The sequence below is a fragment of the Vipera ursinii genome (assembly GCF_947247035.1).
Source record: "Vipera ursinii genome assembly, chromosome: Z".
NCBI lineage: Eukaryota > Metazoa > Chordata > Lepidosauria > Squamata > Viperidae > Vipera > Vipera ursinii.
In genome coordinates this window covers 938,060-963,308 of record NC_139517.1, presented here as the reverse complement: position 1 = coordinate 963,308, position 25,249 = coordinate 938,060, and the positions used below count along the sequence as shown (strand labels likewise).

At 52.2% G+C, this 25,249-nt stretch overlaps 1 protein-coding gene across 1 annotated transcript; it reads left to right on the top strand.

Moving 5' to 3' along the window:
- Positions 1-2,826: 2,826 nt before the first annotated feature.
- SENP3 (SUMO specific peptidase 3) lies at positions 2,827-23,712 on the top strand. Its single transcript, XM_083378598.1, has 11 exons — positions 2,827-2,966; positions 5,793-6,768; positions 10,098-10,400; positions 10,978-11,089; positions 14,577-14,724; positions 15,842-15,889; positions 16,085-16,162; positions 20,036-20,173; positions 21,309-21,392; positions 22,171-22,221; positions 22,773-23,712. The coding sequence occupies exons 2-11, from the start codon at positions 5,805-5,807 to the stop codon at positions 23,049-23,051; spliced, it is 2,205 nt and encodes a 734-aa protein (XP_083234724.1). The 5' UTR covers positions 2,827-2,966; positions 5,793-5,804; the 3' UTR covers positions 23,052-23,712.
- Positions 23,713-25,249: the final 1,537 nt, after the last annotated feature.

Sequence of the window (25,249 nt, the reverse complement as noted above, 5' to 3'; positions counted from 1 at the left end):
TTTTATTTGCATACCGCCCTTCTCCCGAAGGACTCAGGACGGTGTGATCTTGAGTCCAATACTTCATGTGATCTTGAGTCTATGCCTCTGTTTATGCAACCCAGGATTGTGTTGGCTTTTTTGGCTGCTGCCGCACACGGGTGGCTCCTGGTCAAGCGATCGTCCACTCGGATTCCAAGGTCCCTCACCGTTGCTGGTTTTGAGCCAGGTCAGCTGACGGGACCACCACCTCGGGTTGGACTAATGCTTCTTCCCTCTTCGCAGCTTTTGTCCAGCAAGGCCCCATCTTCTTCACTGGGGCAGAAGAAGGATCGGGGTTCGGAGACCCAACAGAAGCAGTCACAGGCAGCATGCGTCGTAAGCAGCCGATGGCCTCCTTACCCCAGCCAGCGATTGCTCCGGCATCGGCGTTGACACCGGTTCGCCAAGCAAAGGCCCGCTTTTTTGCAACAGAGAGATCAGCACTGTCAATCGAGGCAGAGGGTCCGCCCAGCCCCCTGGGGGACATGGTTGCCCCCACGACTGCGAAGGTCCCCAAGGAAGCGCTAAACATGGCAGCAAAAGGTCAGATGGTCACAGTCAAAGAAGAGTGGCGGAAGGATTTGGCCTGCCGTGGGGGGGGGAGTTTTTAACAGAATGACAGAGCTGAAAGGGACCTTGGAGGTCTTTAGTCCAACCCCGTGCTCAGGCAGGAGACCCTATACCAGGGGGTCTTCAAACTCAGCTCTTTTATGACTCGTGGACTTCAACTCCCAGAATTCCTCAGCCAGGCACGCTGGCTGAGGAATTCTGGGAGGTGATTTCCACGAGTCATAAAAGGGCCAAGTTTGAAGACCCCCTGCTGGCTGAGGAATTCTGGGAGTTGAAGTCCATGAGTCATAAAAGAGCCGAGTTTGAAGACCCCCTGCTCCAGGCATGTCAAACTTGCAACGTCACATGACGTCATGTGACGTATCGGAGCTTTTTCCCCATTGCTGGCAATGGGGTGGGCGCGCTTTTGTTGCAACGCGTCCAGCCCATGGGCCGGCAGTTTGACACCCCTGCCCTGCTCTATACCATTTTAGACAAATAACTTGTCTCTTTTTCAAAGCCTGCAGGGATGGAGCACCCACAACTTCTGGGGAGAAGTTCTTCCACTAATTGTCCTCTCTGTCAGGAAGTTTCTCCTTAGTTCCAGGTTGCTCCTCTGCTTGACTGGCTTCCATCCGTTGCTTCTTGTCCTGCCCTTCTAGGGCATTGGAGAATAGGGTGACTCCCTCTTTGTGGCAACCCACAGCTTACGCTAGGGGCAAACGTACACCCCATGCTTTGGAAGTCATGCAAGTCCAGTTGTCTTGGTCAGGTCAACAGACTGTGTAACGTGAGTAGCCTGTCACTAGTCTAGGGAAAGTCCTTGTGCTAAATTTGCAGTGTTTCTCAAACTTGACAACCTTAAGACCAGTGGACTGCAACTCCGAAAACTGCAATTGCAATCCACAGGTCTTAAAGTTGCTGGCTGGGGCATTCTGGGAGTTGAGGTACACATCTTAAAGTTTAGATGTGTAAAGCTGGAAGGGACCTTGGAGGTCTTCTAGTCCAGCCCCCTGCTTAAGCAGGAGAACCTATACCATCTCAGACAGGTGACTGTCCAGTCTGTTCTTGAAAATCTCCAGTGATGGAGCGCCTATGATTTCTGGTGGCCAGCTGTTCCACTGGTTGATTGTCCTCACTGTCAGGAAGTTTCTTTTTAATCCCAGGTTGCTTCTCTCAGTTTCCAACCATTGTTTCTCATCCTTCCCTCTGATGCTCTGGAGAATAATTTTACCCCCTCCTCTTTGTGGCAGCCCCTCAAATACTGGAATGTTGCTATCCTGTCTCCCCTATTTCTTCTTTTCTTTAGACTAGCCAGACCGAAGTCCATCAGCCGTTCTTCGTTTGTTTTAGCCTCCAGGCCTTGGATTGTCTTAGTTGCTCTTCTCTGAATTTTTTCCAAACACTCAACCTCTTTTTTGTGATGTGATGACCAAACTTGGCTGCAGTATCCCAGGTGTGGCCTTACTAGGGCTTTACAAAGCGGTGCTAATATTTTGCGTGATCTTGATTCTCTGCCTCTGTTTATGCAACTGGGATTGTGTCGGCTTTTTTGGCTGCTTGGTGAAGCATTCTTGGGGTTCGGACACCCCACAAGCTGCCTCTCTCTCTGCTTCTCCTTCAGATGGGAAGCAAGTGCCGAGTTGGCTGCTGCTGCTGTTGCCGACGGGCGCCGCGGTGGTGGCCCTGCTGTCCCTCATGGTCTGGCTCCTGGTCCGAAGACGCCACCGACGACGCCTTGCCCAGGCATCGCCCGTCAGCCTGGAACTGCAATGCAAATAAAATTGTGATTGTCTCGCATGCCTGGGCTTGTGTCTCTTGGCGGGGGGGGGGGCTGCCCAGGGACTGAGGGGCCACCCCGCATGAGGCCCTGTGCCAGGCCTCGACCAGGCCTGGCCGTTGGGGCTTCTTGGCAGGCGGAGGGGGGGCAATGCCCATGCCAAACAGGGTGCCAGCTAGTCAGGGCACCGAGGCGGGGCGCCCCTGTGGGAAACAGGGCTGCTGGACAGCCAAGGCCCAGCGAACAACCCTCCCGTCCCGTTCCCGCTCGGGACTACAACTCCCGGCATTCCTTTCCCCCAGCCCAATCCCGTCGTTCCCCGCGCGAGGAGGTGGGACCAGGATGACGCGCGCGGCGGCGTGAAAGGCGGCCGCGTCGTGACGTCACGCGCCGGAGCGGCCGCTCCCTCTCCCTCACGCCGAGCGCGGCCCCGCCCTCTCCTCCACGACGCCGCTTGATGACGCCATTGGGCGGCGCCGGCAGCCGCGGCAGTTTGTGAGGAAAGGAAAGGAGGAGGCGGCGGCGGCGGCGGCCGGGAGGGGAGAGCGAGCGCGGGGCCTCCCTGGCTGCCCGGCCTCTTTCCGCGGGGGCCGCGCCCGGGCTCGCTGCGCAGACGGTGAGGCGCGCCCGCGAGGGTCCGGACCCCTCCCCTCTTCTTCCCCCCCCCGCCCCGGGCGCCCCTCCCGTCGTGCCCCGCGCGCCATGCGGCCCCCTCAGGCGGCCCCCGGCCCTCCCGGCCACGCCCCTTCGCGCGCGCGGCCCCGCCCCTCCCGCCTCGCGGGGGTCTCCTGGGCCGCCCCTCAGGCCGCGGGGAGGGGGAGCCCCCCCGGACCCTGCGCTGCCCTGGGGGGGGAGATTGGGGCAGGGGGAGGGAGGAGGCTTTAAAGGAGGGAGGGTCCAGTCTTGGCCACTGTAGGACTTGTGGACTACAACTCCCAGCATTCCCCGCCCTGCTTTAAGGCATCTGGACTGCAAGTCCCAGCATTCCCCGCCCAGCCCTGCTTTAAGGTATCTGGACTGCAAGTCCCAGCATTCCCTGCCCAGCCCTGCTTTAAGGTATCTGGACTGCAAGTCCCAGCATTCCCTGCCCAGCCCTGCTTTAAGGCATCTGGACTGCAAGTCCCAGCATTCCCTGCCCAGCCCTGCTTTAAGGTATCTGGACTGCAAGTCCCAGCATTCCCCGCCCAGCCCTGCTTTAAGGTATCTGGACTGCAAGTCCCAGCATTCCCCGCCCAGCCCTGCTTTAAGGTATCTGGACTGCAAGTCCCAGCATTCCCCGCCCAGCCCTGCTTTAAGGTATCTGGACTGCAAGTCCCAGCATTCCCTGCCCAGCCCTGCTTTAAGGTATCTGGAGTGCAAGTCCCAGCATTCCCCGCCCAGCCCTGCTTTAAGAGGGGGGAACTGCAAGTCCCAGAATTCCCAGCCAGCATGTTGAAGTCCAATCACACTTAACTTTTTTTTTTATTTGCCAAAGTCAGGCTGGCCTGACTGTTCCTGACGCTTGGCCTAACTTCCCAGATGCCTCAGCTGACCCACTGGAATCCTGGGAGTTCCCACCCTCAGCCTGACCGTTTGGGAAGGGTTGACGGTTTCCTGGGCATGTGCCGAGTGTCTAAGCCTAGGAAGAGGCTTTAAGCAGGGTCAGGGCTCTCTCTTGTTAAGGACGTGGAGAAAGGCTGGGGAATTCTGGGAGCTGAAGTCCGCCGGTCCTAAAAGCGGCCAGGGTTGGGCACTCCTGCTGGTCCTTCTCCGGAGAGGCTGTTCAAGGCAGTTCTGGTGCACTTATACAGGGAGTCCTCCACTTACGATCGCAATTGAGCCCAACTTTCCTGTTGCTAAGGGAGACGGTTGCTAAGTGGGTTTTTCTTCATTTTACTTGCTAATTAATCACTGCACTTAAGTTAGTAATGTGGTCCTTAAGTGGATCTGGCCTCCCCGTTGACTTGGCTTGTCAGAAGGTCACAGAAGGGGATCGTGTGACCCCCTCCCCCCCAGGACGCTACAGCCGTCATAAATACGAGTCAGTTGCCAAGCGTCTGAATTTTGATCGCATGAGCCTGGGGACGCTGCAAAGTTCGTAAGTTTGAAAAACACATCTTTCGGTCACTGAACGAACCGTTGTAAGTTGAGGACTCTGCATGGGCAGCTCAGGCCAGGCAGGGCAGCGGGCAGGCAAATGTCATAGCCCCCCCCAAGTGAAGCATCTTCTCTGGACGACTGTGTGCAGTTTAAAAACAAAGCAACAACAGCGCGAGGCGTCCCGACAATCTTTGAACAGCCAAGAGGAGAAATGCAGAAGCGGGTTCCTCTGCTTCTGTCCGGAAAGTTCTCACAGGCAGGAGAAGCCTGTTGACTCCTCGGAAGCTGTCGTGAAAGAGGAAGACGGGTCGTTCTCCAAAATGCTTTCGACTCTGCTGAGTTTTTTTGGGGGGGGGGGCTGTTCTATTTTTAAAGTGGATGCGGCCATCCGCCGGGAGAAAATGTAGAGAAAAGGGCTGAAAATCGGGCGAAAGCCGGGGTTAGGGAGCCAGTTTGGCCTAATGATTAAGGGAGAACCTAGGACACAGGTCAGCAACCCGCGGCTCTGGAGCCTCATGCGGCTCTTTCAGCCGTCTCCTGCGGCTCCCAGTCCTCTGCCATGAGCAGTCCAAAAAAAAAAAAGAAAGAAAAAAAAGTGGGACTTTGCTCAACCAATCAATTCAAATATGCAGGGTAGGTGCATATCTCACCTTGGCTCCACTCTTCAGTCAAACCCTGTTCTTCACATGCGCCCATGTACGCGCATGTACACACATTTTTTGTGGCTCCCAGTTTTTCCTTTTGTGAGGGAACCGGTTCCGAGTGGCTCTTTCACTGTTTCAGGTTGCTGACCCCTGAGCTAGGAGATGGTGAGTTCTAGTTTTGCCCTAGGCACGAAAGCTAGCTGGGTGACTGAGTCAGTCATCAGGAGACTGAGTTCTAGTCCCGGCAATCATCAGGAGTCTGGGAGCTCTAGTCCCGCCTTAGGCATGAAAGCCTGTTGGGTGACTTTGGGCCAATCACCGGGAGACGGTGAGTTCTAGTCCCGCCTTAGGCATGAAAGCCTGTTGGGTGACTTTGGGCCAGTCCCCCTCTCTCAGCCCCACACACCTCACAGGGCGGGTGGTGTGGGGAAAAAGAAAAGAGGGCGGAGTATTCTGCATGTCTGCCACCTCAACTTACAAGAGAATAAAGGTGGGGTGAACACCTGAGGAATAATAAAAGGAGGTTGCACTAAGCAGGGAATGGGCTGAAGTCCCTTAACTGTGGCGTTTGTAGTTCCTTTGTCCTCTGATCTGCACAAAGCACCCTTTGGGGTCACCCGTGAGCCAATGAGCAGCCGGTCAGTTTCCGATCGATCCGCTGAGAAGCGCCCCTTCCCCCTGATCAGGACTGCGTCTCTCTCTCTCTCTTCCCCCTCCAGCCCGTCAGAGCGATGAAGGAAAGCCTCCAAGAGAAGAGGTACTGGGGGGCCTCCACCAGCCTCCACGACCCCATGGGACACCCTGACCGGTTTTGCAGGCCTTCCCGGGAGTGGCGCGGTCCGGAGCACCAGCGAGGCGGCTGCTTCGAGGGGAGCCGGCGCCTGGCCTGCACCAAGAAGCCGCTTCCCAGTTTCAACCCTTCCTGCTCCAGCAGCGACGAGGGACGCGAAGGCCAATGGGATCTCTCCTGCGTCCCCAGCTGGGGGGTGGCGGGGGGCCCCTCGGAGCTCTCCCGACAGAAAGCCCCCCGGGGGAAGTTCTCCAGGAGTGGGGGTCACGCCTGGCCCTTCGAGGTGGTGACCGGCACTCAGGCCAGGAGGCCAGGCACCTCCAGACACTGTTTCCGCCGTAAGCGACAGCGGGCTCTGCGCGCCTTCCGGATGCTTCTGTATTCGAAGAGCTCCTCCCTGGCTTTCCACTGGAAGCTGTGGGGCAAGATGGCGGCCAAGGGGCGCCGGCGAGGAGGTGCCAAACGGGCCCAGTCGTCCATGTCCCTCTCGCCCGGCTCCCAGCCGGACGACGACCACCTTCCGGTCGTCTTTAAGAAAAGCTGCCCTTTGGGAGCAGAGACAGAGGACTGCCAGAGTGCGGCCAAGGGCCGTCCCCGCCCGGCTGGCTTCAAGGCTCCCTCGTCTGAGCCCCGCCTGGACTACGAATTGGGGGGAGCCTTCCCCCCGTCTCCATCCACGCCTCAGCACTCCCGCCTCAGCTTGCTGGGGGCCCTGATGGAAGAGGCCTCCCCCTTCCCTCACTACATGGAGGTCCAGCGGGCGGGCTTCGAGAAGGACGCTGGCGCGATGGAGCTGGAGGAGGAAGAGTCGGCCCCCCCGCTCAAGTACCCTGCCCGGGGGGCCCAGTTGTCCCCCAGGACTAGGAAGATGGGAGAGCCACAGCACGGCCTGGACGGAGATGGAGGTAAAAGGGAAACAGGGGTTCCGCTCTAGAAGCCTAGATCCAACCTAGAACTAAGGAGAAATTCCCTGACAGGAGAGCAGTTAACCCGTGGAACGGCTTGCCACTGGAACCTGTGGGTGCTCCAGCACTGGAGGTTTTTAAGAAGAGGCTGGGCAGCCATTTGTCCAGAACGGAATAGGGCAGGAGGGTGGACTAGAACAGTGGTCCCCAACCTATGGGACGTGGCCCATACCGGGACGTGGCCGCTTGGCCAACGGGCTGTGTGAGTTGCTGGCCAGCGTATGCGTCCATATGCGAGCACTCACCCCCTTTCCCTGTGCTGGTGCTAGCCGAGCCGTGAGTCTCTCACTGGTGCTAGCCAAGCTGCGCTCCGGCGCTAGCACTCCCATTTGCAGAGCGCAGATGCTCACGGCCCCGTTGATGCGCACATGGGCACATGTGTGCATAAAGGTGCCCGTCCCTCTCTCTCCCACCAGGCCGCCAGCCCAGAAAGGTTGGTGACCTCTAAGGTCCCTCCCAAGTCTGTCCTTCAGGAACTTTGCAGTTTCTTCAATGTGTTAATTTATTTGTGGGGCTTTCCTAGAAGTAACCCATTAAGATGCTGGGCATCCCCCCCCCCCAGTCTGTAAACAAGCAAGTTGGGTTGGTATCCTAAGCAGAAATTTAATTTAATTTAATTTAATTTAATAATATTTGTATACCGCCCTTCTCCCTGAGGACTCAGGGCGGTTCACAGGGCAGAATAAAATACTAAATACAAACGTTAAGACAAGATTAAATAATTGCCCATATTAAAACAGTTGGAATAAAATTCTAAAACACCAAGTTAAAATTAAAACACAAAATTAAAAAAAAAAAACCCACCAATCCCCATCAGGCTAGGCCGGCTTGAACAAACAGAAACGTCTTGAGATCGCGACGAAAGGAGCGAAGATCGGGCGCCATCCGGAGCTCTACCGGTAGCTGGTTCCACAGCTCCGGAGCGCCCACAGAGAAGGATCTCCCCCTGGGGGCCACCAATCGAAAGACCCCTGTTCCACAGTGCTGCCCTTAGGCAAGGTGTCTTTTCAAATGGCAACCTTTATTGGTGGTTCTCTGCCTCACGACATTGATTGATTTGGGCAAGATAAGTTAGAAAGTCCGTAAAATGCCACCAAAATGTAAAGGGGCGTATCTCAACCCCAGCAACTTTAAGAGGGGTGGACTTCAACACCCCCCGCACACACACGTCTCCCCAGCCAGCATATCAGTTTCCCTTTTAATTGTCATGCCATGTGCCCATATTTAACCTGTTCGTTAATTTAGCTTGTCGTGGGTTATTTTAGCACTTCGCAGAACTCGAGGTATATTACGTCAACTGCATTCCTGCCGTCTATTAAGAAAGCTACCCAGTCAAAAAATGCAGTGAAGCTACTCCAGCCCCAGGTGTCCTTGTCCCCCTTTCTATGCTGAATTCTGGTAAACCCCAGTCTGAATTCCTTCTGGCTGGGGAATTCTGGAAGTTGAAGTCCACCCCTCTTACCATAAAATTACTCAGGTTGAGACGCAGGGATGCAGAGGGTAACGGGAAAGGTTGAAAAGATAAGGCAGGGTGGTTTGGGTGTATATTCTTTGTGGTATGATGTCAGAGGCTGTTGGGGCTTGATGTGCAGTGGTTATACGGGCCTCTCGGTGCCTCAATTCATGGTTTAGAAAACGCCAGGCAAAACAGCTGGTGATCGTCTTCGTGGTAGCAGAAGGAAAGTCTCCTATTTTATTTAATTATTATATTTTCATGAATGAAGGCAAATCTATGTGTCCCCGCATAATGTTGCAGGATCCAATCCGGGTCGGTCCTCGGGACTGAAGCTTTAGTTTTCTAAGCTTTTGAACTCATGCAGAAAACTTCTCTCTAGCAGACTTTGGGCTTTGCATGGGACATACATTCAATTTTGTAGCTACTAAGATTGAATACTAATATTCAAACACAGCTCAACTATGATTGTCAGACGAGCATGGACAAAAACAGCCAGGGAAGTGACTGAAGCCTGGGAAATGGGGCCCTGGTCGGTCAACTGGAGGGCTGATTTACCACCAGCTTATCAAGTACTTAGGAGGAGAGGGCTGGGCAGCACAAGGAAACGGCAGCCAATGACTTAATAGCCAGCCTCAACACCCCAATCAACAACTAAAAAGCCACACACAGAGTAGGCCAAGGCACAGGCTCCACCGGAGAGAAACTCCCCAAGGACGGGCTCCAGAACGAGTCGGAAAGCTCGGAAGACGAAACCTTTGGTCCCAGTGACTGACCCAGATTGGACCCTAGTATATTTGTGTACTGCCGGACTGCCAGAGACTCCAGACAGTTCACAATTAAAAGCACAATTGTTGTTGTTCGGCTGCTAAGTCATGTCCGACTCTTTGCAACCGCACGAAGCACAGCACACCAGCCCTCCCCCCCCCACCTCCACTGTCTCTCGGAGTTTGCCCAGATTCACATCCATTCCGTTGATGACGCTATCTAACCATCCCCTCCTCTGCTGCTTCTCCCTTCTCCTCTTGCCTTTAATGGTTTGTTAAAAGCACACAAAACAATAAAATAATATACAGTGATCAGAACAACAAAGAGAAGACGGCACCAGTTGGGCAACCAAAGCAAAGCTACCTTACTCAGAAGGAGGCTTCAGTAACCCTCACCAAAGACCATCCGGAATAACGAGAGTGGGAAGGGATCATGGAGGTCTTCTAGTCCAACCCCCTGCTTGAGGAGGAGACCCTAAATGAAGTTCTCCTTCAGATCCGGATCCTTTCCGGGCTCCGTTCAGGGGTCTTCAAACCTGGCCCTTTTACGACTTGTGACTTCAGCTCCCAGAATTCCTCAGCCAGGCACACGCGTCGAAGTCCGCAAGTCGTAAAAGGGCCAAATTTGAAGACCCCTGAGCCAAAGCCATGTTTCTCTCAACCTCAGCCCACCTTTTTTAATCCTTCCCAGCAGGGCGGAGAGATTGCAGAGAAAGAGATTATGAGAGATTAAGAGGGCCACAAGGGATGTAATATCAAAGATCCCAAAGGTCCTGCACAACCTTCCCCCCCCCGGGGGGCTGGGAAGTAATGGGAGTTAAAGTCCACCCATCTTAAAAGTGGCCAAGGTTGAGAAACCCAGGTGGACGCAGGAGGAGGATCCAGCCCAGACGTGTCGGATCCAGTACTTGCTCCCAAATCTGGCCAAATTTACAGAACTTTGCAGGGCAGGGATGCGTTTGCCCCTCCGGGCAGTTTCTCCTCGCTTCCTACGACTGCAGCGAGCAGATTGGTTGAAGGCCCCGAAATCTCCTTTCCCTCCCCTGCAGACGCCCTGGATGCCCTTCCCAACGGCTTTGCTTCCCTTCTGCCGGACGGTGACCTCTGCTCCCTGCCCGGCGTGCCGGATGCCACGATCCTCATCAGCAACGTCTGCAGCATCGGAGGCCACGTGGCCGAGGAACTTTTCCAAGGGCCCCGAGACAAGGACCGGCTGCCGGATTCTTTGGCTGTTCGGGGGGAAGATGGGAGCCAGCCGACCGAGGCGGTTCCTGAGGAGGCCGAAGAGAGGCTGGACGAGAGCGTGGGTCAGCCCAGCCTGCTGCAGGAAGAACACATCGCCTGCGTGCACAGTAAGAGGGGCGGGTGTGGGTGATGGGTGTGTTTGTGGAGAGCGTTTGCCCGTCAAAGTCGCCAGTTCTCTCCTTAACAGGTAGTCCTCGACTTCACGACCGCACATTTCTGTTGCTAAACGAGGCGTTTGTTAAGTGAAACCGGCTTCCCCCGTTCACTTTGCTTGTCAGTAGGTCGTAAAAGGGGATCACCTGACACACACACCCCGGGACACTGCGACCGTCATAAATATGGGACCGCTGCCGAGCGGCAGAATTTGGCTCGTGACCGCAGGGATGCTGCAGCGGTTGTAAGTGTGTGAGAAACCGTCGCAAGTCCCTTTTTGGTAACTTGAACAGTCGCTTAACAAACTTGTTTTAAGTCGAGGACTACCTGTTGCAAAATTCACAGTTTACAAAGGCGCAGCTGGGTTAAAGATTGGCATTAAACGTTGGTTTAAAAGCCTGTTTTTCTCAGCAGCCTCAGAGGCAGCCCCCCCCCACTTTCCTCTCGCCCCTCATTGGAACCCTCCCCCCCCCAAAAAAAAGGTAGGTTGAATTTGGTGGCTTCAGCTTTTCTTCCGTTCTTCCTGCCCAGATATTTTGGATGAGTTCCTGCAGACGTACGGCAGCCTCATCCCCGTCAGCGTGGACGAGGTGGTGGAGAAGCTGGAGGACATCTTTCAGCAGGAATTCTCCACCCTGCAGAGGTACGATTCTCCCCCCTCCCCCCGCTCACCCCTCTCCAGCAGCTGAAAGGTGAATGTCACGGTTCCGACAGATGAAACTCTTCAAAGAACATCGAGGCGTTGTTTTCCTTAAAGGATCTTTATTCAAGAAGCATAGCATCGGCACTAACACGGTGGAAGCCAAAACCGAGTTCCCCTCTCCTGGGCTCATAGTATCAAAGCACAATTCCCTCCCCCAATGAACAGTCCTAAATCACATTCCCCAGTTAGTTTGAAATGCAGGCTTTCCCTCCAGTCCTCCAGCCCACCAATTCTTTATCATCTCTTCTTTCAATAACCTTGGTTCTCACACTAGGTTCGGTATCGTTAGGTCCTCACACATGGCTCATGGCAAGCTGGCGGCTTCAAGCCCTGCAGGCTGAAGGCTCTGAGAATCACGGTTGAAAAGGAGAGAGAGAGAGAGAGAGAGATGGATGGATGGATGGCTGAGGAATTCTGGGAGTTGAAGTCCATGAGTCCTAAAGGGGGCCATAGTTCCCCCATGCTGGCTGAGGAATTCTGGGAGTTGGAAGTCCACAAGTCATAATAAGTTGGAAGGCACCTTGGAGGTCATCTAGTCCAACCCCTTGCTCAGGCAGGAAACCCTAGACCATTTCAGACAAATGGCTGGCCATTCTCTTCTTAAAAACTTCCAGTGTTGGAGCATTCACCACTTCTGGAGGCAATTTGTCTAACAGTCAGGAAGTTTCTCCTTAGTTCTAGGTTGCTTCTCTCCTTGACTAGTTTCCATCCGTTGCTTCTGGTCCTGCTTTCAGGCGCTTTGGAGAATAGCTTGACTCCTTCTTCTTTGGGGCAGCCCCTGAGATACTGGAACACTGCTATCATGTCACCCCTCACCCTTCTCTTCATTAAACTACACATACCCAATTCCAGCAACCGTTCCCGATATGTTTTAGTCTCCAGTCCCCCAATCATCTTTGTTGCTCTTCTCTGTACCCTTTCTAGAGTCTCAACATCTTTTTTACATTGTGGTGACCAAACTGCATGCAGTATTCCAAGTGTGGCCTTACCAAGGCCTTGTAAAGTGGTATTAACACTTCACGTGATCCTGATTCCCTCTGTTAATACAGCCTAGCACTGTGTTGGCATTTTTGGCAGCTGCAGAACACGGCTGGCTCATATTTAAGTGATTGTCCACTAGGACTCCAAGATCCCTCTCACAGTTGCTACTCTTGAGCAAGGTACCCCCTATACTACACCTGTACATTTGGTTTTTCCTGCCTAAATGTAGAACCTTACTTCTTTCACCATTGAATTTCATTTTGTTAGATAGTGCCCAGTGTTCGAGTCTGTCCAGATCCTCCTGTATCTTAAGCCTATCTTCTGGAGTATTGGCTATTCCTGCTAGCTTGGTGTCATCTGCAAATTTGATGAGTTCCCCATCTATCCCCTCATCCAAATCGTTGATGAAGATGTTGAAGAGCACTGGGCCCAGAACAGAGCCCTGGGGCACCCCACTACACGCTTCCTTCCGTGTAGATGTGGTTCCATTGAGGACCACACGCTGAGTACGGCCTGTCAGCCAGCTACGAATCCATCTGGTGGTGATGCTATCTAACCCACATTTTTCTATCTTATCAAGTAGTAGGTTGTGATCTACTTTATCGAATGCCTTACTGAAGTCCAAGTGAATTATATCTACAGCATTCCTCTGGTCCACTAGTTTTGTCACTTGGTCAAAGAATGCAATAAGATTTGTCTGGCATGATCTGTTTCTGACAAAGCCATGTTGGCTTTTAGTGATAACTTTGTTCGCATCAAGGTGTTCGCTGATTTTTTGTTTGATTATCTTTTCCAGAATCTTCCCAGGTATTGAGGTCAGGCTGATAGGTCTGTAGTTTCCTGGATCTATTTTTTTCCCTTTTTTGAAGATGGGAACTACATCAGCTCTTTTCCAGTCCTCTGGTAGTTCCCCAGTGCTCCAGGATCTTTGAAAAATGTAGTTCAGTGGTTCTGAGATCACGTCTGCCAGTTCCTTGAGGACCTTGGGGTGTAATCCATCTGGTCCTGGTGATTAGAACTTGTCTAGGCTGGACAGGTGCTCACTTACCATTTTCTGGCCTATCTTAACTTGCGTTTCTATTCTGTTTTTTATGGCACTGGTTTGGGTAGGTTGGACTATTTTTTCCTTTGTGTAAAGACAGATGCAAAAAACGAGTTAAATAGTTCTGCTTTCTCCCTGTTGCTTGTCACCTTCTTGCCACTTTCCCCCACTAATGGACCAATCATTTCCTTCACTTTTTTCTTGTTTTTTATATGTTGAAAGAAGCTTTTTTTGTTATTTTTGACTTTGGTCGCAAGCCTTAGTTCATTTTGAGCCTTAGCTTTCCTCACTTCATCTTTGCAGGCACGGGCTGTTTGTTGATATTCTGACTTAGTTATGTGCCCCTCTTTCCAATTCTTATACTTTGTCCTTTTTATCTTTCAGTTTATCAGAGAGTTCTTTATGCAGCCATGCTGGTTTCTTTTGAGAGCTGTTATTTTTCTTCTTTGTTGGTATTGTACTAGACTGGGCCTTTATTATCTCACTCTTCAAAATTTCCCAAGCTTCTCGAGTTGTTTTCCACTTTAGGATTTTCATCCATGGAATTCTTCCCAAGCTCTCTCTAAGTTTATTGAAATTAGCTCTTTTAAAGTCCAAGACTCTAGTTTGACTGTGTTCTATTGCTTGTACTTCCAGAATGTTGAACTCCAATATTGCATGATCACTTCCCCCCAAGGTTCCTGTGGCTTCGACACCTTCTATCATTTCATCTCTGTTAGTGAAAATTAAATCCAATATGGCTAATCCCCTAGTTCCCTTCTCTACTTTTTGGGAGAGAAAGTTGTCTGCTAGGTTTGACAGGAATCTGTTTGATCTTCCACTTGGTGCAGAGTTTGTCTCCCAGTTGATATCAGGGTAATTAAAGTCCCCCATTACTATTGTGATGCGCTTCCTACATACCTTGGTTAGCTGACTAGCAAAAAGTTCATCTATTTCCTCTGCTTGGTTGGGCGGCCTGTAGTATACACCTATGGCAATGTCATTTTTCCCCCTTTTATATTGACCCAAATGCTTTCAAGTTTACAGTTTTCGTCATTGTTGTACTCTATTTCTGTAGAGATAAAGTTATTTCTTATATAGAGAGCAACTCCACCTCCTCTTTTGTTTAGTCTGTTTCTTTTAAATAATTTAAATCCCTCTAGCTGTGTGTTCCATTTGTGGGTTTCGTCCCACCATGTTTCCGTAATGGCAACAATATCATATCCGCCCTCATTTACCTGAATTTCTAGCTTCATAAAAGAGCCAAGGTTGCCTACCCCTGGAGCTTGGGCAGATCCTCTGGGCTTGGAAGGCCATTTGTCCCTGTGGGTCAACTGGCGGGGGGGGGGGCTCCAGACCCCCCACCCACCTTCCCACATCCCCCTGGGCGTTACTCAAGGCTTGCCCGTCTCTCGCCCCCTGCAGGAAGAGCTTGATCAACCAGTTGATCCAGTCCTACCAGCGCATGCCGGGCAACGCCGTGGTCCGGACCTTCCGGGTCACTTACAAGCGCCACGTGGTCACCATGGACGACCTGCAGACGCTGTTTGGGTCGAACTGGCTCAATGACCAGGTAGGAGGGGGGGGCGGCGAGGAGGACGCCGGAGAAAGTCCCAGGCAGCGGAGCGACAGGAGTGAAGGCCCCACAGGGCCCCACAGGGCCTAACTCGCCAGGGGCCGGCCCCGGGACTGTTCCTGGAGGGGCTCCTGACCTGCCCCCGGGCTGAATTTTAAAAGTTGGCTGAAACAGTTATGCCTTCCTGGTCTGGAATCACCCCATGTGGCCTGACTGGGAAGGTCTGCAAGAAAGCCTCCGAGCTTAGGGAGCACCCAGGACTCCAGAGTGGTCCTCCTCTTCCTCCTCCTCTTCTCCCACAACCCCCCCCCCTCCCTTCTAGCCGTGATGATGTTCCCTGGTTGGATCAGGAAATGTCTGGAAGGAAACCACCCAGCTCAGAGACCCCCCAGGGACCCCACAGTCATTCCTCCTCCCGACAGCCCCCTCCCTTCTAGCACTGATGATGTTCCCTGATTGGGTCAGAGAGCTTCAAGGACCCCACAGTCGTCACCCTATTCCTCTTCCACTGACCCTCCCTCCTAGCACTGATGAAGTTACCTAGTTGGGTCAGGAAACCTCTCCAATTAAACCCCAGTTGAACCCAATTAAACCCCACAGTTGTCGTCGTCATCCTCCTTCCTTCCTTCCTTCCTTCCTTCCTTCCTTCCTTCCTTCCTTCCTTCCTTCCTTCCTTCCTTCCGTGATGATATTCCCTAGTTGGGTCATGAAAGGTCTGCAAGGAAACCACCCAGCTCAGAGACCCCCAAGGACCCCACAGTCCTTCCTTCCTTCCTTCCTTCCTTCCTTCCTTCCTTCCTTCCTTCCTTCCTTCCTTCCTTCCTTCCTTCCGTGATGATGTTCCCTAGTTGGGTCATGAAAGGTCTGCAAGGAAACCACCCAGCTCAGAGACCACCAGGGACCCCACAGTTCAGCCCTGAGCTACAGAGACTCTTTCCCGTTAACTGCCCGTCTGTCCTGAGCCCCCACTTCATACTGGGTGGGGGGCGGGGGGGTGTTACCGATCGTTAGGGTCAAAATACAGCCCTGCTGAAATGACTCGATCCCTCGCAAAGGGGCGTACGTTGTGCTCCTGTTTTAACCCTAACCCTAATCCTTTCCCCCCTTCGAGCAGGTTATGAACATGTACGGGGACCTTGTGATGGACACGGTGCCGGAAAAGGTGAGCCACGTTTTGCACCTTTGACTTGCTTGCGAGTAAATTCGGGATACGGGTGTGCGTAACGGTCGGGATCCGAAAGCATTTCGCCTGCGTGACCCACCCCCACCCTCTCTGCCTGGGACGGGTGCAAACGGGCGACTGTCTCCTGGCTTTTCTGCACCTCCAGCTTTCCCGTTTCTCTCTTCCCTCCCTCAGGTTCACTTTTTCAACAGCTTTTTCTACGATAAGCTACGAACCAAGGGCTACGAGGGCGTGAAGCGCTGGACCAAAAACGTAAGTTTCGGCCAGGGACAGGAAAGAGATCGCGGGCCGTCCTCAACTTACGGCCTTTCCCTTGGCTAAGCCAGACGGTCGTTCGGTGGCTTTGGCCCCGTTTTGGGAGGTTTCTCGCCACGCTTGTTAAGTTGAACCGCCGCCATTGTTAAGTTAGTGACACGGTCGTTAAGCGAATCCGGCTTGCCCGTTGACTCTGCTCGTCACAGGGTCGCGAAGCGTGATCCCAGGACCCCGTCAGAAATACGAGTCCATAGCCAAGCATCTGAATTATCACGTGAATGATCAAGCTTCAACGGTTGTAAGTGTGAAAAATGGTCATAATAATAACAACAACAACAGGGATACCCATTGTCATCGGAGCACTGGGAACGATGTCCAAAAACTTTGCAAAACACATCAAGAAATTGCAGCTTCCTACAATAACTCCAGCAAGGCTACGAAAAAACTGCACTACTCGGAACATCTTACATTTTAAGGAGATACCTGGTTGGTACCTAGGATGCTGGCAGCAACCCGTGTCAACCATCAGCGCCAGTCAGTTTGAGTGTTTAGTTGACTGAGTTTCATCTTTTCTGAATAAAAGTTTTATAATAATAATAATAATAAAGTTGGAAGGGATCTTGGATGTCATCTAGTCCCCCCCCCCCGCTCAGGCTAGAAACCCTATACTATTTCAGACTAATAATAATAATATAATAATAATAGGAAGGGACCTTGGAGGTCATCTAGTCCAGCCCCCTGCTCAAGCAGGAGATGTTATACCATTTCAGAAAAATGACTATCCAGTCTCTTCTTTAAAAACTTCCAGTGTTGGAGCATTCACCGCTTCTGCTGGCAAGCAGTTTCATAATCAGCCTTCTCCCTAAGAGACGGGCTCTGGGTGGTGAATAGCCAGAAGGGCCTCAGAAATTGCCATCCAAATCCTTGGAAATGTGCAGTCCCAGGCCAGATTTAAAACAAAAAAAACCCCACACATGTAATATTTAACATTACATGTATTAACTGCAGCGAGAATTGTATTCGCTCAGCATTGAAAAAAATGCAGAATTGCCAACGGAGGAAGAGTTAAATCGAAACCTAGATTGTGTAGAAATGGAGAGGTGGACATTGAAAATGAGAGCCAAAGACGACTCGTTATATTTTAGAACATGGGATATTTTTTATCAATGGCTAGAAAAATGAGGTAGAGAGAAAGGAACTTAATGTGCGTTAGTAAGTTAAATGTTGGAACCCATACAATACGTTGCTGATAAAATATTAAGGACTTGTGATTATAAAAAAATTATATATATATTATATATATATAATTTATATATATATTATATATAATATTTTTAGATAGATAGATATAGATATTATATAATATATAATATATATTATGTATATATAATTTATATATATAATATAAATATAAATTATATATAGATATAGATATATAATTTATGTTTATATTATATATATAAATACACACACACACACACACACACACACATAAATAAAAGGTAAAGGTTCCCCCGCACATGCGTGCTAGTCGTTTCCGACTCTAGGGGCCGGTGCTCATCTCCGTTTCAAAGCCGAAGAGCCAGCGCTTGTCCGAGGACGTCTCCGTGGTCATGTGGCCGGCATGACTAGACGCCAAAGGCGCACGGAACGCTGTTACCTTCCCACCGGAGCGGTCCCTATTTTTCTACTTGCATTTTTTACGTGCTTTCGAACTGCTAGGTTGGCAGAAGCTGGGACGAGTAACAGGCGTTCACTGTGCTACGCGGCACTTGGGATTCGACCCGCCAAACTGCCGACCATCTGATCGACAAGCTCAGTGTCCTAACCCACTGAGCCACCGCGTCCCTGTCACATATACATACATACATACATGTAAAAACGCCAGCCCAACGCTCAGGAGCTGCACATTCAGCATCTTAAGCCACTTTTAAACCCCTCTCAAGATGGTTTGTTGGAAGAGGCCATTCTTGAGAGGGGGCTTGTTTAGAGTCAAAGGAGAAAAGAGCAGCGTTAAGAACTGGCCCAATCCCCCCACCCTTGCATTGCGCCATTATAGCGTAACCAGGCATACCTCGCGGCTTTTACACATACTGTAGTCCCTGACTTACAACAGTTCCTTTTGTGACTGAGAAAAGTGACTGTTTTTCACACTTAACGACTGCTGCAGCATCCCCGTGGTCACGGGGTCAGAAAATTCGGGCGCTTGGCAACTGACTCGTATTTACGACGGTCGCAGCGTGATCCCCTTTTGCGACCTTCTGACAAACAAAGTCCATGGGGAAGCCAGGTTTTACTTAACAACGGTGTTGCTAGTTTAACAGCTGCAGTGATTCACTTAACAACTGCCTGCAATGGAAAAAAAAAATTTTGCTCCATTGTGGCCGAGGACTTCCTCTATTTGTTTAGGATTATTGCCCACCCAATTCCCGTGGACACTTTTTAAGTTTCAGTGAAGTTTCAGCTTAAAGTATTTCGTCCTCTAAAGCAAGAAGGGAACCTTGGCAACTTTTAAGACCCGTGAACTCCAACTCCCAGAATTCCCCAGCCAACCGTGGAACTAATTGGGGGGGGGGAAATCTGTGGGATAAATGCCTTTTCATTCAATTGATGGTTTTTAGACCATTTGCTTTAAATTTATTACTAACATTTCAGTTAAATAACGTGGGAACGCAATGAAGGATTGCAGCTAATATTCTTATTATTCTTATTTATTAAATTTTTATGCCGCCCTTCGCCCATAGAATATTATGGCCCAAAAAGATGATGATGATAATAATGATAATGATGATGATGATGTTGGAAGGGACCTTGGAGGTCATCTAGTCCAACCCCCTGCTCAGGCAGGAAACCCTAACCATTTCAGACAAATAATAAGGACTGTGCAATAAAACGGGAGGAACAACATCCGGGCACAAAATCCGTCAGTCCCCATTTTGCATTTTTAATTCCAATTTAACCCGGTAAGAAATTGCAAAGCCAATATTTCTTTTGCCTAACTGGAGTTGTTTGAATGTCTGAATCCTACTCCGGGCCATAAGCTGTGATTTACATTTTGGCAGGAATCCCCAGGTTTGAAATCTGCTTATAGTCAGGCTTATTTTTGTCACAGTTCACCTGGGGTTGACACCTGCTCCTGGTTTGCCTCTGCAAATCGTCGCTTTCTTCAGACGTGCGGGAAAAACACAGAAATAAATGTGTGCATCGTCCATGTCTCGTTGATTGGCGCGACAGGAGGGCTGGATCAAACCGGACTCTGGTCGTGTGGCTTGTTCTAAACCCTGATTAAAAAAAAATAAGCCGATAAAGACCTATTCCTGGTAGTCCTCAAGTTACGACTGCAGTGGAGCCTACCCACCACAGCTGCAATTCGGGACGGTTGTAAAGTGGATTTTATGACTTGTTTGGACCTGCTTTCTGACTAATACAAGCCACTCCGGATGGTCCCCGACTTACGACTTACAACTTATGAGCCCCAAATTTCCGTCGCTAAATGAGACACTTGTTAAAGTGAATTTGGCCCCATTTAACAACCTCGCAGTTAAGTGAGTCACACGATCATTGACTTTGCTTGTCAGAAGGTCGCAAAAGGGGATCGCATGACCCCCCACCCCCGGGATGCCGCGACCGTCCTAATTCTGAGTCAGTTGCCAAGGCTGTACTGTGGGGGAAGGTATGGGACTTGTAGTCCAGCCTTCCTGAAGGGTTTTGCTGGACGTGGCTAACCCAAGGGGTGACAGGTGTCCCCAGCCAAAGCCGGGGGGGGCAGCTTTTAGACCCCTGAGCCGCCGCCCCCCCCCCAGAACAACCAGATAGGGAGAAGGGGGCACCCCTCTGAGCACCTCTGGTTCCCCCCCCCCCCACACACAGGTGGACATTTTCAACAAGGAGATCCTCCTGATCCCCATCCACCTGGAGGTCCACTGGTCCCTGATCTGCGTGGAGGTGAAGCAGAAGAAGATCACCTACCTGGACTCCCAGCGCACCCTCAACCGGCGGTGTCCCAAGGTAAGGCGGGCCCCGGTCTGGCGGGACTACAGGCCTCTTCGTTGTCCCAAAGAAAAACTTGAGCTTTCTCGCGAGTTTTTTTTCTCTTTTTTTTCTCTTTATTTTCTCTTTTTCCCTTTTGAAAATAAATGTTTTTACTAATCAGGATCAGAAGAGAGCTGGGAGGGAGCCCCCTCAGAGGTCTTCTAGTCCAACCTGCTGCTCAAGCAAGAGGCCCTAGGCCAGGGGTAGGCCACCTCAGCTCTTTTAGGACTTGTGGACTTCAACTCCCAGAATTCCTCAGTCCACGAGTCATAAAAGAGCCGAGGTGGCCTACCCCTTGCCCTAGACCAGGGGTAGGCAACCTCGGCTCTTTTATGACTCATGGACTTCAACTCCAGCATAGCTGACTCAGGAATTCTGGGAGTTGAAGTCCATGAGTCATAAAAGAGCCGAGGTTGCCTACCCCTGCCCTAGGCCATTTCGGACAAACGGTTGTCCAATCTCGGGTGCGTGCCGTTGTGCCCACGGTGTTAAAAAAAAAAAAGGTTATAAATATAAAATCAAGGTTATCTTATCTTCACTTCTGGAAAACCTCCAGTGACGGAGCACCCGCAACTTCTGGTGGCAAGCTGTTCCATGGGTTAATTTCTCCTTAGTTCTATGCTACCTCTCGATAAGTTTCCAACCGTTGCTTCTTGTCCTGCCTTCTGGTGCTTTGCAGAATAGGTTGACACACACACACACACACACCCCTCTTCTTTGGGGCAGCCCCTCAAAAACTGGGAGACTGCTACCGCATTTCCACGAAAATAAGACCCAACTGGAAAATAGGCCCTAGCCTGATTTCCACCCCACCCCCCAGGATGCTCGTAATATAAGCCCCACCCCCAAAATAAGCCCCAGCTAAGGTCCTCAGCCAGAGGGGAGCATTTAGTACCGTATTTCCCCGAATATACGTCCTAACCGGAAAATAAGCCCTAATGCAAACAACTTTTTCTTGAAAGGCAAAAGTTTGCTTTGGAACAACGAGTGTGATTTGTGCTGTTGTTTGCCCGCTGACAATTTGTCTAGCCTTGGCTGGAGGTGGGGGGGCAGTGGGGCTGCTGCTCTTTCACGTGCCTTCCTCCTCCTCCTCCCCCCCCCCCCTCCGTAGCACATCTGCAAGTACCTGCAAGCCGAAGCGGATAAGAAGAATCGTCCCGACTTCCGAGACGGCTGGAGAGGGGTTTTCCAGATGGTGGGTGTCTCCTCCCAGGAGTGGGGGGGGCGGGGGGTTCCTTCCCCCTGAGTTCCTCGGGGCCACCCATTGAGGGCCATTTTGTTGGGCACCCCCAAATTTAACCCAGGAGCATCACCCCTCTGGCGGCCGGGAGAGACCCCGGAGGCTCTTCAGGCACTTCCTCTTGGCCCGCGGCTGTGGCCTGCCGCGTCTCTCTCTTGCCCTCCCCTTCTTTGCCTCTTTGGGGGCAGAAGGGGGGCAGCTGGCACGGCCTGCAGGCGGTACAGCTCAGGCCTGAACTCATGCAGTGCGGATGGCGTGCCAGGCACCCAAGGACTAGAACTCGCCGTCTCCTGGGGATTGGCCCAAAGTCGCCCGGCTGACTTTCGTCCCTAAGGCGGAACTAGAACTCCCACGCTCCTGGCTTTTAGGCTAGCGCCTTAACCGCTAGACCAAACTGGCTCTCGTTTTAGTTTAGCTGAATACATCAATTCAGCCCAAAACCCGGCCTGATCCTTTGAGCTGCAGCAGAACAGAGTTAATAGGAAACGCCCCGTCTCCCTCCGCTAGCCGGGATCGAGGCCAGAATGCTGTCTCTAAAATGGCTTAGGGATGTTGGGCGGGAGGGCCGAGACGAGGGCTTGGCAGGGGGGAGCCCAGGTGAGGAAGGGGGCCGACCCCCGGGCTGCCTCCTCGGAGCCTGCGCTGGCCAGGGGAGGCTGGGGCCGGGTGGGAAGCCTGGGGGCTGCGGACCCTCTGCCCGCCCGCCCTGACCTGCCTCCTTTCTCCCGCCCAGAACATCGCCAGACAAAACAACGACAGCGATTGTGGAGCCTTCGTCTTGCAGGTGAGATGGGCGGCTCGGGGTGGGGGGTTGGGGAGGGGTGGTGGGGGGAATCAGAACTCTGGTGGGCCCTTTTTCTGTCTGCTCAAAGGCAGAAGCTGTTCTGGCACGGCAGCTCGTAAAGCCCCTTCTGCTTTGAATGACGTTTGCTCCTGGGAAAGGTGCTGGGGGGGGGGAGAGAGAAGAAGAGGGGGGGAGGGGGAGAAGAAGAAGGGGGGGAGGAGGGGGGAAAGAGGGGAATGGGGGAGGACAACTGTGGAGTCCTTGGTTCTTTCCCTGTAGACGTTTCATGACCCAACTAGGGAACATCATCAGTGCTGGGAGGAAGGGGGTGGTGGTTGCATTTTTAGCACTGACAATGATCTCTATTAGGGTCATGAAACGTTTGCCAGGAAACCCACCCAGCTCAGAGAGTCCTCCCTCCCTCGAAGCCCGATCTCCAGATAATTCTCTCTCCCGACGATCTCTCCAGCCGGAAGTCAAATCCCCAATAATAATTCGTTGTTTTTTTTTTGTGTGTGTGTGTGTGTGTTTTTTACCTTTTCCTGGCCCAGTATTCCAAATTCCTGGCCCTCGGCCTCCCCTTCACCTTCACGCAGCAAGACATGCCGAAACTCCGCCGACAGATGTACAAGGAGCTGTGCCAGTGCAGACTCATTGCATGGCAGCCCGGCCGCACCCCCTCGCCCACCCCTTACTCGCTCCACTACAAACCCCTCTTCAATCCCCCCACCCACCCACCCAGGACGCAGCAGAACCGTCGTCCCGTCCTGGGTCTGGAGCAGCCGCCAGCCCGGAGCGCCCCGGGTTTCAGCCAGAGACAAGGGGACTGAGGTTTGATCGACCGGACTTACGTGGGGAGGGGGCCCCCGCTTTTTTTAAACCCAAGTTACGCCCCCGACCCTTTTTTTTTTCTTTTCTTTTTTTTTTCTTTCTGATCTTTCCATTTGGCTTTTGTTCCTATTTAAACCCGGGACAGGGTGGTGCTTCTCCCGGGTGTTTTCGTTTGGGAATTTTGGGGTAGGGGGGGGGAAAGGGTTGGGGGGGGTCTGTTGGCATCGAGGGTGGCCGAGAAGGGGGAGCCGCCCCTCGCCCGCTCTCGGCGGGGGCTCCCTGGAGATGCGAGAAAAGCGCGGGGAGTCCTGAACTCAGGACCGGAAAAGGGAGGAGGGGGTACGGGTGACCCCTATGCGCACAGCCCCCCCCCTCCCTCCCAAGCTTTGTCGCCCCGTGGGTTCATCGTGTTAGTTCATAACGGTTTGTTTTTCTCTCCCTCCTCCCCGAAAAGGGGAAAGTGTTGGAAAAGAGGGAAGGGGGGCTGGGCTGGGGGAGGGGGGGCCAGGTTTCTACACTGGGGCCGAGATTAACTGAGAGCAAGTGTTGTTTTTTTTTATAAAATGGCTGCCATTGTGGGAAATAAAAATTGTTCTTTGGAGAAGCATTCAAGCGAAGTGGACGTGTGATGGGCCCGCCGAGTCCTGGAAGCCGCAGGCCGCATTTCCCCCCCCCCCCCCCCGAGTTTCAGGGCTCTGGGAGAGCCAGCGGAAGAGATCGACCAATCGGAATAGAGCTGGGCGAGACCTGGGAGGTCTTTGAATCCAGCACCCCCTCCCCCAGGCAGGAGACCCTATCCCATTTCAGTTAAGCCACGGTCTAGTTCAGAGGTCTCCATCCTTGGCCACTTTAAGACGGGTGGACTTCAACTCCCAGAGTTCCCCAGCCAGCCATGCCTGGTTTTTTTCCCACCAATCCCTTAAAGCTGAGAGATTGGGGAGGAAGGGATTCTAAGAGAGTAAACAGGGCCACAATGAGTATGCTGGCTGAGGAATTCTGGGAGTTGAAGTCCACAAGTCACCAAAGGGTCACAGTTCCCTCACGCTGGCTGGGGAATTCTGGGAGTTGAAGTCCACGAGTCACAAAAGGGACATAGTTCCCTCACGCTGGCTGAGGAATTCTGGGAGTTGAAGTCCACGAGTCACAAAAGGGTCAGTTCCCTCACGCTGGCTGAGGAATTCTGGGAGTTGAAGTCCACGAGTCATAAAAGGGACATAGTTCCCTCACACTGGCTGACGAATTCTGGGAGTTGAAGTCCACAAGTCACAAAAGGGACATAGTTCCCTCACGCTGGCTGAGGAATTCTGGGAGTTGAAGTCCACGAGTCACAAAAGGGTCACAGTTCCCTCACGCTGGCTGAGGAATTCTGGGAGTTGAAGTCCACGAGTCACAAAAGGGACATAGTTCCCTCACTCTGGCTGAGGAATTAGAGTCGAAGTCATAAACGAGCCAAATTTGAACACCCGTAGTCTCCTCTTAAAAGCCTCCATTGTCGGAGCACCCACAACTACTGGTGGCAGGCTATCCCGCTGGTGAATTGTTAGGAAATTTCTCCTTAATGCCAGGTTGCTTCTCTCCTTGAACACAGGTAGTCCTTGACTTAACAACAGTTCCTTTAGCGACCGCTCAGGGTCACATTGGCACAGAAAAAGGACCATTTTGGTCTCCCTGCGGTCGCGCCATCCAAACTCAGACACTGGGTGGTTGTCTCACGTTTACGACGGTCGCAGCGTCCCGCTGGGGTCACGCAATCCCCTTTTGCAACCTCCTGACAAGTAAAGTCAAGGCAGGAGGGGGGGAGGAGCCGGATTTGCTTAATGACCGCATTGCTCAGTTAACCACCAGAGTGATTGACTTAATGGTGGTGGCGAGAAAGGTCATAAAACAGGGCAAAACTCACTCCGCACGTCTCTTTTAAGCAACTTTTGGGGCTCAGATGAGGACTAAATGTAGTTTCCATCCGTTGCTTCTTGTCCGGCCTTCAGGTGCTTTGCAGAATGGGAGGACCCCCCCTTCTTTGTGGCAGCCCCTCAAATACTGGAATTCTGCTATTGTGTCCTCTCCCCCCCCCCAGTCCTTGATGGCCAGTTTCCCCTTTCGTCCAAATAAGGGGTGCGAGAGGGAGGTTGGCCCAGCAGGTTGGATCCTGCACCCCCAGGGGTGTCTCTGCAGCCCCTGGGGGGGCTTCAGTTAGTGC